Raw genomic sequence first — 18332 nt, forward strand, 5'->3', positions numbered from 1 at the left:
CCCACATAATGTGATGTACAGACAAGACACACTGGACTCGCATTCACGAGGAGTACGGTTCAAACCCGCGTCCGGCCATCCTGATTTAGGTTTTCCGTGATTTCCCTAAATCGCTCCAGGTAAATGCCAGGATGGTGTGATGTTGTTGCTTTAATTTGTTCTGAAAGCGGTGCTGATAGACAATAAATGCGGGTTAAAAGCTGTGAGCTGTCTGGGGAAGTTAACCTTGCATTACTGAGCAACTGTTTCACCAGGTATCCAGTCTAGCTTACCAAATTCCCGACCAGACTAACATTAATTATAATCTTTTAATCGACATACGACAACCGGTGATATATATATATATATATATATATATATATATATATATATATATATATATATATATTTCCAAATATAAACTGATTTATTTCTTTTTATTTAAATTCTCTTTATATATATTTATTTATTTATTTATTTATTTATTTATTTATTTAAATATTTATATATTTAAATAAAAAGAAATAAATCAGTTTATATTTGGAAATTTATTTTAACATTGATCATTGAAATTTCAGCATATTAAACTTGATTCATAACTAAACTGGTGCCTTATTTAGGATTGTGAAAATGTGAGTTTGTAATCTTACAGAATACATCAAATATGGAGCCAAGATTGGGAGACTGCATACAACACTGCATTCATAAAGTAACACACGAAGAACGTTGAAACATATGCAAGAGGAAATTAACCACAACCAACCGATTCAATTTTCACCCAAAGAAGTTACGTTCGTAGCGCAATCCTGTCCGTCATGTAATTACCACACACTGGTATACTAAATTCATACTAACTGTCTGTGAAATCTTCCCGAAAAGAATATCTGAGGGCTACTTTGATGATTACACCACATGCTTCACGTGGTCAACTTGCTTTACACAAAGAGTGTAACTCCACAATAATTTTGATAATTGAAATAAATTAGATCGAAAAGGAATTTACAAAAGAAAAACCTCGAACTGGTTACTACCGTCTTACTATTAACCTGAAGGGTCAAACAATTGTATAAGAACGTGGTACTGGTCTCACAAAGTACACCCCACGTGGGTTGAACATAAAGAAAAGTTGCTATATTGAAAAATATTGTCAAGACGAGACGTTATAATCTCACGCACATTCGCATTTAAGACTGATGATCTTAATTAGAGTTACTGATCAACACGTGGTTCCACTTTACTCACAAAGTGATGACAAAGCAACTACTGGAAGATATTCTGAACTTCACACTCGAAATACACTGCGTTGCAATTTAAGATAATATTAGATATTTTAGAGCTAAACCTGAAATAAAGGTGATTAAATTTTCAGTTAGGCTGAACTTAAGAAATCCATTGTCCTGCGGACTTAGCAGACACGCGCTTAGCCGGAGATCTTACCACTTCAGACGCTCGCCGTGGACAGACTGACTTGGTCCCTTCCTGAAGGTGCCTCACAAATACAAACGGAAGTGACCAGAGAGGCAGCTTCCTATACCAACATGACGAGGGACGGACAGGACCATACAAAGAATAGAAACCTCTTTGCTTCTAGAAAGCGTAGCTATCTGTTCCGACGTTGGTCCCACTGTTCTCTAGCAGACAGGCTTGTCTGCTACCATCAAGTATGCAACTAGAAATACATTTGCTCATTCATTCTTTCACACAGAAGGGAAGGGGGATGACAGTATCTTATCATATACAGTATATAAAAGAAAGCGGATGTAGGTTCCGTATGAGACTGTGTGACATGAATTACATATAAACTGTGTTTTAAAGTGTAGTAGTGCGACAGATCGTTCTTGTTTATGTGTAAAAGTAAGACGTTCCACTGCTCAGTCTCCTCCCAGATAGAGTCAGAAACACCACAGTAAATTTAGAAGAGGAATTTATGCTGTAAATGACAACAGATTTAAGAAATTAACATGAAAGGAATCCAACAGAGACCTTTCAATGGTTCCTCTGAGAGGGCACTGCCCACTCGCTTCCCTAATCTGATGGGATCGATGACCTCGCTGCTTGGTCTCCTTCCCTAAATCAACCAACCAATCAGATGGTTCAAATGGCTCTAAGCATTATGGGACTTAACATCTGCGGTCATCAGTCCCCTAGACTTAGAACTACTTAAACCTAACTAACCTAAGGACGTCGCACACATCCATGCCGGAGGCAGGATTCAAACCTGCGACCGTAGCAGCAGCGCGGTTCCGGACTGAAGCGGCTAGAACCGCTCGGCCTCAACCAACCAATCAGACAAAAAGAAAAAACGAGTGGGAGTGAGCAGGGTAGTACTTTTGTCGTAAAGATTCGCCGTCAGAGAGGACGGAGCAAGGGTGACAGTCGGTGCCACCTCCCGGCAGGGAGAGGCCTGGTAGAGGGCGGGCGCCGCCAGGGGCGCTGAGGGCTACGGGGGCACCTCCAACCTGATTACCGTAATGCTCCGCGACGCGGGGCGAGGCTACGAAAAGGGGCAGCGCGGCCGGCGCCGGGTGAGCGGGCGGCGAATTACGGCGGCGCCCCTGTGAGCGCGGCTCGCTGTGCAGCCGGCCCCTTCCTGTGTTATTAACGCGGCTGGAAATGGCACGCGGAGGCCGCACTGCCGCCTGCTGCCCACACACCTGTTGTAAGCTGCTAATGGCACACTAAAACTCGCTGTCCCCGCTCTGGACACAGTTGTGCCGTCACGAGTCAGTTCGTGCTTTTGGACAAGCTTTAATACAGAAGTTACGCTCAGTCTCTAGATACAACCACTCCAGCCCCTTCCATTTAGACACCATTGCAGCAAGTGGGACAGACACTGTCTGTCTTCCTTCATTATACTGATTGTGCTAAAGTGCCGTCAGGCATCATATCTTCAAGAATGGCTTCCATACTCGTTGGACTGAATCGATTAATGATAACATTTCAGAGTCTAAAATCAAGACTTTTGCATCCATATTAACATTGGTACTAAAAAATTAGCCACGTGCGAGTAGGACAATGGCGCTGACGCTTCCTTACAACGTTAATTATGTACGTAGACATTTCATCCAATCTGGGAACCTAGAATTTCGAAGATTTTTGTCTGTTATCGACATTGATACAAGCAAGATATAGATTTCAGGAATTCTAAGACTTTTGAAAATATTCTAATTTCGAGTTTGAAGTGGAATGATTAACAATCAAAGAACTTTCTTTCAAGTGATATAATTACAAATTAGCAATTTTCGGATTTTTTCCTTTGGTTGTACTGTGAAACCTTGCTTCTTGCAAGTTTCGTGATTCTAGGTCAACGGAGAATACGCGGTAGGCTTTCATGAGTGAATTTGCGGAGAATTGACATAAATGGCCGTTTCTTTTGACTGCATTGATTTAGAAGCTAACGTTTATTATGCCGCCAACGGTCCATAGACCTTAGTATGTGACTTAAAATTCAGTTTGGTACGTCTACCCATTTCTGGAAAAAAAAGGTTGTTAACAGACGAGCAGACTTTATGATAACAAAAGAAAAAATTCGTGCGATATGAGTACAAATTAACAGTTTTCAGATTTGTTCCTTCGGATGAAGCGTGAAACGTTGCTTCTTACCAAGTTTCATGACTTTAGGTCAATGCGAAGTGCCGTGTACATTCTGATGAGTGACATTACGAGAATCAAAATATGTGACCTGGGTGGCCGCATCTTTCGATTGCTTTGACGTAGAAGCTCTACTTTCTTATGTCACCAACGGATACTTGACACATCTGCCGGGTCCTGGAAATAGGGTTTTCAACAGTCAGGCAGACAGAACGACAGACATACAACAAAGTGACCCTATAAGGGCTACGTTTTTACCGACGGAGGTACGGAACCCTAAAAGAAAATTGCTTTCCTTTTGCTAAATAAATATTATGACTGACTAATCCACCTTTCAAAAATTATATTGAGTGGTTAACTACCTACCCTTTTAGATACAATAAAATTATTCCATGTCCTGTCAAATTTTACATTTGGAGCATGCCACGTCCACATACTCACCCAATGGATCCTAAAAGAATGACTGTTTCCGAATCTTACCGCTTCCTGCATAAATTTCTGTGCACGTCCATCGTGAAAAGCGGCGTCCAGTCGAGCCCAGTTAATCACAAGTAGTGCTCGTAATTTCATACTACACTACTGGCCATTAAAATTGCTACACCACGAAGATGACATGCTACAGACCCGAAATGACTCAAATGGCTCTGAGCAGTATGCGACTTAACTTTTGAGGTCATCAGTCGCCTAGAACTTAGAACTAATTAAACCTAACTAACCTAAGGACATCATACACATACATGCCCGAGGAAGGATTCGAACCGGCGACCGTAGCGTTCGCTCGGCTCCAGACTGTAGCGCCTAGGACCGCACGGCCACTGCGGCCGGCAATTTAATCGACAGGAAGAAGATGCTGTGATATGCAAATGATTAGCTTTTCAGAGCATTCACACAAGGTTGGCGCCGGTGGCGACACCTACATCGTGCTCACATGAGGAAAGTTTACAACCGATTTCTCATACACAAACAGCAGTTGACCGGCGTTGCCTGGTGAAACGTTGTGATGCCTCGTGTAAGGAGGAGAAATGCATATCATCACGTTTCCGACGTTGATATAGGTCGGATTGTAGCCTATCGCGATTGCGGTTTATCGTATCGCGACATTGCTGCTCGCGTTGGTCGAGATCCAATGACTGTTAGCAGAATATGGAATCGGTGAGTTCAGGAGGGTAATACGGAACGCCGTGCTGAATCCCAACGGCCTTGAGTATCACTAGCAGTCGAGATGACAGGTATCTTATCCTCATGGCTGTAACGGATCGTGCAGCCACGTCTCGTTCCCTGAGTCAACAGATGGGGACGTTTGCAAGACAACAACCATCTGCACGAACAGGTCGACGACGTTTGCAGCAGTATGGACTATCAGCTCGGAGACCATGGCTGCGGTTACCCTTGACGCTGCATCACAGACAGGAGCGCCTCCGATGGTGTACTCAACGACGATCCTTGGTGCACGAATGGCCAAACATCATTTTTTCGCATGAATCCAGGTTCTGTTTACATCATCATGATGGTCGCATCCGTGTTTGGTGACATCGCGGTGAACGCACATTGGAAGCGTGTATTCGTCATCGCCATACTGGCGTATCACCCGGCGTGATGGCATGGGGTGCCATTGGTTACACGTCTCGGTCACCTCTTGTTCGCATTGGCGGCACCTTGAACAGTGGATGTGTTAGGACCCGTGGCTCTACCCTTCATTCGACCCTGCGAAACCCTACATTTCAGCAGGATAATGCACGACCGCATGTTGCAGGTCCTGTACGGGCCGTTCTGGATACAGAAAATGTTCGACTGCTGCCCCGGCCAGCACATTCTCCAGATCTCTCACCAACTGAAAACGTCTGGTCAATGGTGGCCGAGCAACTGGCTCGTCACAATACGCCAGTCGCTACTCTTGATGAACTGTGATATCGTGTTCAAGCTGCATGGGCAGCTGTACCTGCACACGCCATCCAAGCTCTGTTTGACTCAATGCACAGGCGTATCAAGGCCGTTATTACGGCCAGAGGTGGTTGTTCTGGGTACTGATTTCTTAGGATCTATGCACCCAAATTGCGTGAAAATGTAATCACATGTCAGTTCTAGTATAATATATTTGTCCAATGAATACCTGTTTATCATCTGCATTTCTTCTTGGTGTAGCAATTTTATGGCCAGTAGTGTATATGACAGTTCTTTATCTAATGTTGGAATAAATGAGGGCTACTTCAGTTCTGAAAACACACGACGGAAAAAAATCTGCAACACCAGAAAGAGTTGTGCAACACAAAAGAATGTTGGTAGGCATGTTTCCACATGGGAAAGATGATGTCTATTCAAATTTCGCGCCAGTCGGATAAGAGCGGCGCTAGTAGGGCCAATATGAGGATGCAAATCAGATTAGCTTTAAATACACGCTGTAGCAGTCACAAGTATTACTTACCTTTGAGAAAGTACGTGGTGAGTTGTCATTTGTCAAGGGCACCTCACTGAGTTTTAACGAGGTCGTGTAATACAGCTACGAGGAGCTGGATGTTGCTTCCGCGATACTGCAGTAAGATTTTGCAGGAATATAGCCACTGTTCATGTCTGCTGACATCGGTGGTCATTAGAATGTACGGCCGCAAGAAGATCGGGTTCCGGACGGCCACGTGGCACTACCGAAAGGGAAGCCCATCGTGTGCGGTGTATGGCTCTGGCACATCGTACTGCATCTGCAGCAGCAACTGAGCAGCGCTTTATACCACAGTGACACAATAAACTGCTACAAATCGGTTACTTCAAGGACAGCTCCGAGACAGTCGGCCTGTAGCGTGCATTTTACTGACGCCAAACCACCACCATCTGCGATTTCAGTGGTAACAAGCGGGAACTCATTTGAGATCAGGGTGGAGGTCTGTTGTTTTTTCTGATGAAAGCTGGTCCTGCCTCGGCACTAGTGATGGCCATATGTTTGTTAGAAGGAGGCCAGCTGAGGGCCTGCAATCAACCTGCCTGAGAGCTAAAAACACTGGACCAACACCTGGGCTTATCAAGTGAGGTGCGATTTCGTGTGACAGCACTCTGGGTGTAAAACTGTTCGTCAGTCTCGTGATTCTATCTGTTGTGGTGCCGTTCATGAACAGATTTCCTGGGGTGTTTTCCAACAGGAGAACGATCGCTCACACACCGCTGTTGTAACCCTACACGCTCTGCAGAGCGTCGACATGTTGCCTTGGCCTGCTCGGTCACCAGATCTGTGGCCAGTAGAGCACATATGGTACATCGTAGGACGAAAACGCCAGCGTCATCCACAAACAGCATTAACCGTCCCTGTATTGATCGACCAAGTGAAGCAAGCATGGAACTCCATCCCACAGACTGCCATCCGGTGACTGTAGACACAATGAATGCACGTATGTATGCTTGCATTCAACAGTGTGGCGGTTACGCCAGTTATTAATGTACCAGCATTTCACATTTGCAATGGCTTATTTCGCTCTTACATTAACCTGTGATACTGCAGTGTTAATCACATAAATATGTTACCTAAACAAATGTATTCTCGAAATTTCATTACTTTTATTTCTTGGTGCTGCGATTTTTTTTGTTAGTGTATTTTAGGAATTAAACACAAGATGTCCCGTATGATACTAAACTGAATATCCTTCACATTAAACTTCCGGGCTGATAGGCCGTGGTCGATGAATAAAACTCTCCCCTGACGTTTCTTCTCCGACTGCGGGAGAAGAAACGTCAGATTGACCACGACCTATCAGCCCGGAAGTTTTAGGTGAAGACAATACTGGTCGTGATTACATTATATGATTAAACTGAACATCGATGTAAGATTTCGTTGTTAAGTTGATTAATTATCTGTAATTTCAGCTATTTTCGCTACTTGAAAATAAATCACCGTTTCTTTCTCGTGATTAACTATGCGCATCAAGAGGTCCGTATCATAAGAGGACGAACAGGTAACTGGCATCACACTGTACACAATAGACAAAGGCATTTCATTCAGATTCCAGAAAGGCGTTAACGAGACAACACCGCCTACTTGAGCTAGTGACTAGCTGCCAGCCGACTGCCAGTAACGACTCGCTCTGCTTTTGTTCCCGCAGGCGGCCCGCATGGGCGAGCGCCCCTGATGTCGCCCAACAGAGCAATGAAGGCGCGACACAACTTCCGGCGCCGCTTCAGCCTGCAGCCGTCCTTCTTCAAGGAGGACGTCGAGGAGGATGAGCCCACTAGCCACAGGTAAAGCTTTTGCGTTGGTCTGTAGCTCAGTGCATTTCAATGTAGTCCCATACTTCTTTTTTTATGTTTTACTGCGATACCGAATAGTTAGGCACTTTCTGTGCTAACTGCTTATCACAACACGTATTCAGTCAAATCCTGGCTTCAGGCGGTCTCCCGGCCAAATGCATGCAGGGACTAGTCAAACATACTCATCTACTTTTTTTTTCGAGTACATTATAATCGTCTTCTCGAAGCTATCGTCCTCCCAATAGCGAGTCATGTCTAGAACGCCGAAGTTGCAATGGAGTCTGGTGACATGACGTGAAATACTATTCATACAACACAACATTAACTCTCCCGCACTGATTATATCACTTGTCGATCTATGATCTTCATCGATACTCAACTGCACAAACAATTGACTTGCAACGCCGTAGTTCTTCAGGTTCTCGTGGCGATTTGTAGACAACTTGAGGTGTTTGGCGTACTGGCGGATATCGCTGTAGCCCGTGTAAAGTATATAGACAACGTTACTCATTCTCTTCTTAAGGTGCTACTTGAGACTGCTAGTCTACCGGAACGGCTCCAATATTTATACCCACTGGCTTCTTCCTCCATGGTCGTTTGTAAGCGCACCGTTCCCAGAAGAACGTCCTGAAACGTTCCGTCTTCGGTTGGGTGCAGCTTTCCGCGAGCTGACGTTTTCCGTCCACTGCGCCTGGCAGTGATATGGTGTTCCGTTCTCCGCATGGTGCACCTTGTGCTATGTCTGGGATTCGTGCGTCATGTCACACACTCTCTGTTCCTCTTTTTGCACAGTTCTGCTGCTTTAACCATTGTGTTTGTAGCAACTCCAGCGCAAGATGTCAGGTTTGTTAATTGTCGCGATTCATGACTTTTTTTCTACCTGTATCTCTGTTGCCTCTGTTACAAAACTTTCCTAATATCTGGGAGTTTATGCCAGGACCCACCTTTTTTTTCATAGATAGTGGTATGATCAAGTTTCAGACTGTGCTCGGCAATGGCTGATTTAGTTTCTCGTCTTAGCTGGATGTACCAGTGGTATTCTTGGCATCTGATGTTCACAGCCTAGGTTTTTGGCCAATGTATGACAAGCCACATTGACAAGATTTATTGTAAACCTTCTGGTTTTCCTAAGGCTTTGTCTTGCCTTACACTTCCCAGTAGTCCTCTTATTTTGGCAGGTTATGTTACTCTTCTTGAGAACCCTTTTTATCCTAGCAGATGTAGTGGCCAGGGAGCTTTCACACCTTCAGCAGTTCATAGCGGTCACCATGCTAGGTAAAGGTTGGGACCAAGTAGAATTGCATCTTGGCCCCAAGCAGAGTGCGCCAGGAAGAATGTCGCAGTGTACCAGGCAGCGAAGTTTGACCATATTTGTAAGTAAGCACAGCAGGCGGAGAATACTCTCACTGCGATTAACGTAAGTGTCAAGCAGTTTGCTAACATCACCATGAAGATACTCATAAGGAGCCTCAACTTCGCAGCTACTTCTAGAAATGTGCCTATTTCAAGTTTAATGGGAACAGTGGAGCAAATATCCGACAGACTTCCAACAAATGTGGCAGTACAGATCCGCTGGGAGACCTGTAGGATGACCACCAAGACGAAACCTCCAAAATCGATCATTGCCAGTAACGAGATGCTAGTATTCAAGAAGCTCTAAGAAGACAGCAGAATCGTGGTTTTGCTAGCAGGCCAAGGGAATTCCACAGTCATTATGCAGCAAACTGATTATAATGAGAAAGTTCGCCAACTTCTGGAGGATCCAGCAGCATACAGATTTTGGGAATGTGACCTTATAGACAAGGTGGACAAGAAGACTAAAGCTCTCTTGGAGGCAACAGCCATACCTGACAAGGTCATCAAAGAATCCAGAGCACTCATACCATCCAGACTAGTGGACAAGAAGACCAGAGCTCTCTTGAAGGCAACAGGCATGTCTGACGAGGTCATCAAACAACTATAGTCTAGAGCACCAGTGCCATCTAGGCTGTATGAGCCGCTGGAAGTAGACAAAGAGAGTGTGTCCGTGCCCTCAGTTGCCAGCAACATTCGTGCATCGAAGTATCCAGCAGCCAAATATTTGAGTAAACTACCCTGCTAACAAGATACCACAGAAAGACTCAACGGAACTGATTGAAGACAAATTGTACTATGCTCTGATGAATCTGTTCACGCATATAACGACTTCAAAATATTATCTGTGTGAGGGGCTTCACTCTCTCACCAATGGTTGCCAATCTGTTCATGAAAAAATATGAGCAGAAAGCATTAGAGTGCCGAGATACAAACCCACATGCTTCTTCAGGTATGTGGATAATACCATCGTGATCTGGCCCAAGGGTAGGCAGAGGCTCACTGAGTTCTTGGAACATTTTAATTCACGCCACTCAGCTATAATGCTCACGAGGGAAGTGGAAAACGATCGTCAGCTGTTGTTTCTGGATGTAATTGTGAAAAGAGAGCAGATAAGTCATTTGGCCGCAGTATGTATAGCAAATCATCACACAGTGATTTATATTTGCAAACTACCAGCTGTCATCACCCAGCACAGAAGAACGGAATTCTGAAAGACACTGATCCACAAGGCACCCACCTAGAATTCCAAGATAGTTTGACATCAGAAGTAGGGTATCTACGCCTAGTCTTCTGTAAAAATGGATGCACGGGCAAACAGATTCACAAGGCCTGTTAACTAGCCACTCTGCGTCACGACAGAGAAGAAGATCAAGATGAATCAAATGCTATGGATTACCTGCCCTACGAGTGATCTATTTCTGCCACTGTCAACAGGATTCTCAAGAAGAATGACATCAAATGTGTGTTCTTTCCAAGTACCAGAATAAAAGGACTACTGGGAAATGTCAGAGATGTGTTTTGCGAAAATCGAGATTTTGTAATATATTTTGATAATGTGACATGATGTGCATTGGCCAACTGTACCACTGCAAACATCAGGTGCCAAGAACATCAGAGGCACACCGAGCTAAGGCAAAACATTGTCGAATACCGTCCGGAATTTAATTATACCATGATCTATGAAAAGACGAAGTTTCTGGCATAGAACTTTAGATACTGTGACAGTGTTATGAGGGAGTCAGTAGATGTAAAAGTAGCGAAAAACATGAGTCGTAACACGGTACCAAATCAGGAAAGCCTAGGATCCTGCACTGGAGTTGCTGCAAAGCAACGGTTGCAGCAGCAGAACTCTGCAGAAATAAGAACTGAGAATGTGATCGTGGGGAATAAACCCCAGACAGAGCAAACGGTGCATCATACCGAGCACAGAGCACCAGATCTGTCAGGCGCACTGGAGTGAAAACGGAACGAAGCTAGCGGCCAGGCGCAGCCGACGGAAGACTCAGGGCGACTCCAGTGGAAACGGGCGGCAGACGGAGCGCCTAGAAACGACCAAGGAGGCACACCTGTTGGAACGCTAACTCGCTACCAGGAGCACAGGACCGAAGACGGAACGTTTCAGGGCGATTCCAGTGCGAACAGCTCGCAAACGGAGCGCCTGCAACCGACCATGGAGAGCAAGGCAGTACTATCAATATTGGCCCCATCGCACTCGACTAGAATAGTTCCGCCTGGGCAGAAGAAGTGTGCACATCGCTGCTATGTCGCGTTCTGCTGTCGAGACTGAAGGAGATCAATAAAGGCGAGCACATGCTGATGGCGATAGCGAAACTGTACATTTGTCGTTTCCGTCGTTATTTCGACGAGAGAAAAATATACCGCTGTTTCGTGTGCCAGCATGGGTGAAGGTAGATGAGCCACACGGAAAGCTGACTCAAGGAAGGGGGTATCAATAGTGTTGCTGAGTGAACTTGCTGATCACTCCAAGAAAGACCACAGTGGTGGAATGTCGGTCCCTCTTCCCTGCATCTGGTGCAGAGGCATTACTAGTACCAAGCTTAATGACAAATGTTAAACTGCTGCAATCTCGAACTCGGCGTCGAATCTGTTGACTCAGACGCTGTGGCTGAGGTACAGGTGGCGACCATGGTGTCTTCAAGACTCTAAAAGACTGCAGGCATTGCCGCAGCGCCCAAAAAGAACAAGAAGACGCCATTAAAACATTACGAGAAGACGATCAAGACGCTCCTCCGTAGGATGCTTTAGATTTGCGACAAGCAGGCCATCTAGGAAGGGCTGCTGCCTGCTAGATTCGGGGAGGTGATAATCGAGCTGCATAACTGGAGAGAAACTGCCCGGCATGTGGTTAGGGAGAGGAGCGCTGTGTTGTTTGCGATTGAAAGTAGTTGGGCTGAGAACTATTTATTGCTTCGTACTTCATTTAATTTTACAAACTCAAATTTCATTGAAACAAAATCTTCAGGTCAGATGCTAAGTTCGGAACGCCCGATGTCGAGATGAGGCGGGCGCCAAGTTTGAGAACCCGTTCATCTCGACCAGCGCGGTGCCGGTAGTAACGACGGCCCGCACCTCTCAGCTGATGGGAGTTTGCAGATGAAAGCTCAAGGGAACCACTGAGAAAAGTCAACGACTACGACAACGAACAAATGCCCCTTGTTCCTAAAACAACACAAGGGCACAGCTTAATGAATAAGCACACGTCCATAAAATAAGCAGTACGAAAAACTATATCAAAGATTCACATAACACAGCCAAAAACACACAACGGTAATCCTCAAGCCACACGCTGATCAGGACACATCGCATACTTAACATAAACACGCGGACCTGTTTTCCACGCACAAGTAATACCAAATTCAAGATGAGACTACGCAACGCAAAAACAGCGCAGTACAAGGCGATGACGCAACTAAGCACGCCCACGTTCGTCCAGCAAACGAACAGTCAATAAAATCATGACAAATTGATAAAACGCAGCCATTTAAATATAATACTTAGCTGACCAGGACGGTCGCAAACCGCGTCTCATCGAACAACACGAGAGTAACTTATCATGGCCGGGGATCGTAGTCACATAGAATTTTTTGAAGGACATGATATTGGTCGTTTATGTAGAAATTATTTGTTTCACAATTCCGACCTTCGGGCGATTTTCAAGTGTTGCTGCAGGGCTACAGGAATATCAAAGTAAAGAATAGAGTGTGTGTACAGAACTATCATCTGGACAGCAGAACGTTACACAAATAGTGAAACTAATCCTCGCTAACATTGTGCTTCAGCACATCTCATACTTTAAAATCCCACAGCATGTAACATGTCATCGTCAAAACTTTTCACCGCTTTTCGAGGTAGAAGTACAGTCACATCAAACGAGTGCGAAGCTCTGTACATCGTGAAACAATGTAAATTAAGTGAGCTGTTGTTTATATTCCTTCACATAAATCGCTACAAGTCAATAACACACTTTTTACACGTGAACTAAGGCCGTTGGCACGAAAATGCATTCACATGTCAGACTGACTGTGCAGTTATCAGAGATAGCATATTGTGTGATAACACTTATGAGCTCCGTATCATATTTCCACATATGTTCACAACATACAGCTTTCTATGTGATGATATAGTCGTAAGGTACAAGCGGACAGCATAGGAAAATTTCCTTACAACGGGGTAGCATAGAAATGGTGCCACACTGTCTTGAGTACCCATACAGAACATGGCCACAGTAATCTTACTTATTTGAGGTATGTATTGCAACTGGGCCGGCCGCGGTGGTCTAGCGGTTCTAGGCGCTCAGTCAGAAACCGTGCGACTGCTACGGTCGCAGGTTCGAATCCTGCCTCGGGCATGGATGTGTGTGATGTCCTTAGGTTAGTTAGGTTTAAGTAGTTCTAAGGTCTAGGGGACTTATGACCACAGATGTTGAGTCCCATAGTGCTCACAGCCATTTTTGCAACTGATAAAAAACACAGAAGGTTTGTTAGAATACTGATTTGTAGCGATTTATGTGAAGGTTGCTAACATTGGTAACAGTTCACGTAATTTACATCTTATCACGATGTATAGAGCTTCGCACTCTTTTGAGGTTACTTTAACGATAACATGTAGATAAGTTTATCTCTGTTTAAGAGTGGACCGACCTAGAGCGTAGAGAGAAATCTGCAGAGAAGTTTTTAGTGTTTCTTTATTCTCCTCGCTATATTTTTCTTACTTTCTAAACTCAGCAGCGTCATTTGAGATCTTATATTTATTTTTGCACACTGCAATGTGGCTAGGAACTCTGTTTGTTGTGGGCGGACACAAGGAGAATTGGCTGCTGTCCGTAAACAGCTGGAAGCAGCTTTGTCTACCGTCGACAAGCTACTGGCTAATGTTCAAAGTTATGGCGGCATTGGGGGGCTGGGACGAGACCTGCGGCACCTTTGGAGCCTTTGGAATCTCCTGGTGACCCGGCTGGCGCTGCATCTTCTGATTCGCAACATGTCCGTCCTCACTCGAGAGCAGGTGGCAGACAGTGGTGGGAACGAGTGTCGCTAGACGGAGGGCGAAAGAGGGAACAGGTGGCGCGGCTGGCTCCTCCGCCTTAGCAACAGGTACGAGGTGCTACCCATTGTTATGTATATTGTGAATAGCAACGGTCCTACGACACTCCCCTGCGGCACACCTGAAATCACTCTTACTTCGGAAGACTTCTCTCCATTGAGAATGACATGCTGCGTTCTGTTATCTAGGAACTCTTCAATCCAATCACACAATTGGTCTGATAGTCCATATGCTCTTACTTTGTTCGTTAAACGACTGTGGGGAACTGTATCGAACACCTTGCGGAAGTCAAGAAACACGGCATCTACCTGCGAACCCGTGTCTATGGCCCTCTGAGTCTCGTGGACGAATAGCGCGAGCTGGGTTTCACACGATCGTCTTTTTCGAAATCCTACAGAGTAGATTTCTAGTCTCCAGAAAAGTCATTATACTCGAACATAATACGTGTTCCAAAATTCTACAACTGATAGACGTTAGAGATATACGTCTATAGTTCTGCACATCTGTTCGACGTCCCTTCTTGAAAACGGGGATGACCTGTGCCCTTTTCCAATCCTTTGGGACGCTACGCTCTTCTAGAGACCTACGGTACACCGCTGCAAGAAGGGGGGCCAAGTTCCTTCGCGTACTCTGTGTAAAATTGAAGTGGTATCCCATCAGGTCCAGCGGCCTTTCCTCTTTTGAGCTATTTTAATTGTTTCTCTATCCCTCTGTCGTCTACTTCGATATCTACCATTTTGTCATCTGTGCGACAATCTAGACAAGGAACTACTGTGCAGTCTTCCTGTGTGAAACAGCTTTGGAAAAAGACATTTACTATTTCGGCCTTTAGTCTGTCATCCTCTGTTTCAGTACCATTTTGGTCACAGATTGTCTGGACATTTTGTTTTGATCCACCTACCGCTTTGACATAAGACCAAAATTTCTTAGGACATTCTGCCAAGTCAGTACATAGAACTTTACTTTCGAATTCATTGAACGCCTCTCGCATAGCCCTCCTCACACTACATTTGCAGGCTAAGCTGTCTATTTGTAGCATCGTTCCCAGGGTTGATCGTGGTCCTCTCGTTTGGAGCAGATTGAAAGATCTAAACCAGAGGCTCAGACGACTCTGCGACGGTATCGGATGCGAATTTCTCGACTTCCGCTATCGGGTACACAATTGCAGAGTTATCCTTAATAGCTCAGTCGTGCACTACACTAGGAAGCGGCTACTAGGGTACCAGACTACGTGTGGCGTGCGCATGGGGATTTTTTAGGTTAGAGAAACCCTCCCTTGGGATCAAAGATGATTTGCCTGACAAATTAGCAACAATGTCCTCAGAGAGATAGAAAAGGTTAATTTGATGTTATTGAATTGCAGGAGCATCCAAGGAAAGGACACAGAAACAGTATCGCTTACTGAAGATTATAATGCACAGATAGTATTAGGAACAGAAAGTTGGTTGAAACTGGACGTTGATGACAACGAAATCCTAAGTGCAGATTCGAGCATTTATCATAAGGCTCGTTTAGTCGCCAACTGTGGCGGCGTGTTTACTACAGTATTTATTTATTTATTTATTTATTTTTTTCATCAGTCTACTGACTGGTTTGATGCGGCCCGCCACGAATTCCTTTCCTGTGCTAACCTCTTCATCTCAGAGTAGCACTTGCAACCTATGTCCTCAATTATTTGCTTGACGTATTCCAATCTCTGTCTTCCTCTACAGTTTTTGCCCTCTACAGCTCCCTCTAGTACCATGGAAGTCATTCCCTCATGTCTTAGCAGATGTCCTATCATCCTGTCCCTTCTCCTTATCGGTGTTTTCCACATATTCCTTTCCTCTCCGATTCTGCGTAGAACCTCCTCATTCCTTACCTTATCAGTCCACCTAATTTTATACACTCGTCTATAGCACCACATCTCAAATGCTTCGATTGTCTTCTGTTTCGGTTTTCCCACAGTCCATGTTTCACTACCATAGAATGTTGTACTCCAGACGTACATCCTCAGAAATTTCTTCCTCAAATTAAGGCCGGTATTTGATATTAGTAGACTTCTCTTGGCCAGAAATGCCTTTTTTGCCATAGCGAGTCTGATTTTGACGTCCTCCTTGCTCCATGCGTCATTGGCTATTTTACTGCCTAGGTAGCAGAATTCCTTAACTTCATTGACTTCGTGACCATCAATCCTGATGTTAAGTTTCTCGCTGTTCTCATTTCTACTACTTCTCATTACCTTCGTCTTCCTCCGATTTACTCTCAAACCATACTGTGTACTCATTAGACTGTTCGCCCGCATCTAGTGGTCGTGCGGTAGCGTTCTCGCTTCTCACGCCCGGGTTCCCGGGTTCGATTCCCGGCGGGGTCAGGGATTTTCTCTGCCTCGTGATGGCTGGGTGTTGTGTGATGTCCTTAGGTTAGTTAGGTTTAAGTCGTTCTAAGTTCTAGGGGACTGATGACCATAGATGTTAAGTCCCATAGTGCTCAGAGCTATTTGAACCAAGCCATTAGACTGTTCATTCCGTTCAGCAGATCATTTAATTCTTCTTCACTTTCACTCAGGATAGCAATGTCATCAGCGAATCGTATCATTGATATCCTTTCACCTTGTATTTTAATTCCGCTCCTGAACCTTTCTTTTATTTCCATCATTGCTTCCTTGATGTACAGATTGAAGAGTAGGGGCGAAAGGCTACAGCCTTGTCTTACACCGTTCTTAATACGAGCACTTCGTTCTTGATCGTCCACTCTTATTATTCCCTCTTGGTTGTTGTACATATTGTGCATGACCCGTCTCTCCTTATAGCTTACCCCTACTTTTTTCAGAATCTCGAACAGTTTGCACCATTTTATATTGACGAACACTTTTTCCAGGTCGACAAATCCTATGAAAGTGTCTTGATTTTTCTGTAGCCTTGCTTCCATTATTAGCCGTAACGTCAGAATTGCCTCTCTCGTCTCTTTACTTTTCCTAAAGCCAAACTGATCGTCACCTAGCGCATTCTCAATTTTCTTTTCCATTCTTCTGTATATTATTCTTGTAAGCAGCTTCGATGCATGAGCTGTTAAGCTGAATGTGCAATAATTCTCGCACTTGTCAGCTCTTGCCGTCTTCGGAATTGTGTGGATGATGCTTTTCCGAAAGTAAGATGGTATATCGCCAGACTCATATATTCTACCCACCAACATGAATAGTCGTTTTCTTGCCACTTTCCCTAATGATTTTAGAAATTCTGATGGAATGTTATCTATCCCTTCTGCCTTATTTGACCGTAAGTCCTCCAAAGCTCTTTTAAATTCCGTTTCTAATACTGGATCCCCTATCTCTTCTAAATCGACTCCTGTTTCTTCTTCTATCACATCAAATCTTCACCCTCATAGAGGCTTTCAATGTATTCTTTCCACCTATCTGCTGTCTCCTCTGCATTTAACAGTGGAATTCCCGTTGCACTCTTAATGTTACCGCCGTTGCTTTTAATGTCACCAAAGGTTGTTTTGACTTTCCGGTATGCTGAGTCTGTCCTCCCGACAATCATATCTTTTTCGATGTCTTCACATTTTTCCTGCAGACATTTCGTCTTAGCTTCCCTGCACTTCCTATTTATTTCATTCCTCAGCGACTTGTATTTCTGTATTCCTGATTTTCCCGGAACATGTTTGTACTTCCTCCTTTCATCAATCAACTGAAGTATTTCTTCTGTTACCCACGGTTTCTTCGCAGCTACCTTCTTTTTACCTATGTTTTCCTTCCCAACTTCTGTGATGGCCTTTTTAGAGATGTCCATTCCTCTTCAACTGTACTGCCTACTGCGCTATTCCTTATTGCTGTATCTATAGCGTTAGAGAACTTCAAACGTATCTCGTCATTCCTTAGTACTTAAGTATCTCACTTCTTTGCGTATTGATTCTTCCTGACTAATGTCTTGAACTTCAACCTACTCTACATCACTACTATATTGTGATCTGAGTCTATATCTGCTCCTGGATACGCCTTTCAATCCAGTATCTGATTTCGGAATCTCTGTCTGACCATGATGTAATCTATTTGAAATCTTCCCGTATCTCCCGGCATTTTCCAAGTATACCTCCTCCTCTTGTGATTCTTGAACAGGGTATTCGCTATTACTAGC

At 44.4% G+C, this 18332-nt stretch overlaps 1 protein-coding gene across 3 annotated transcripts in view; it reads left to right on the plus strand.

Annotated features, from left to right (window-relative positions):
- Positions 1-18332, plus strand: part of LOC124625492 (GTP-binding protein Rhes-like) — a 447213-nt gene that overhangs the window by 397896 nt on the left and 30985 nt on the right. For all 3 annotated transcript variants that reach the window (XM_047149177.1, XM_047149175.1, XM_047149174.1), the window contains one exon: positions 7653-7788. In XM_047149177.1, the coding sequence (XP_047005133.1) occupies positions 7679-7788 (110 nt within the window). In that variant the 5' untranslated portion in view covers positions 7653-7678. The remainder of the gene's footprint in view (positions 1-7652; positions 7789-18332) is intronic.

The sequence above is a fragment of the Schistocerca americana genome, chromosome 1 (genome assembly GCF_021461395.2).
Source record: "Schistocerca americana isolate TAMUIC-IGC-003095 chromosome 1, iqSchAmer2.1, whole genome shotgun sequence".
Lineage (NCBI taxonomy): Eukaryota > Metazoa > Arthropoda > Insecta > Orthoptera > Acrididae > Schistocerca > Schistocerca americana.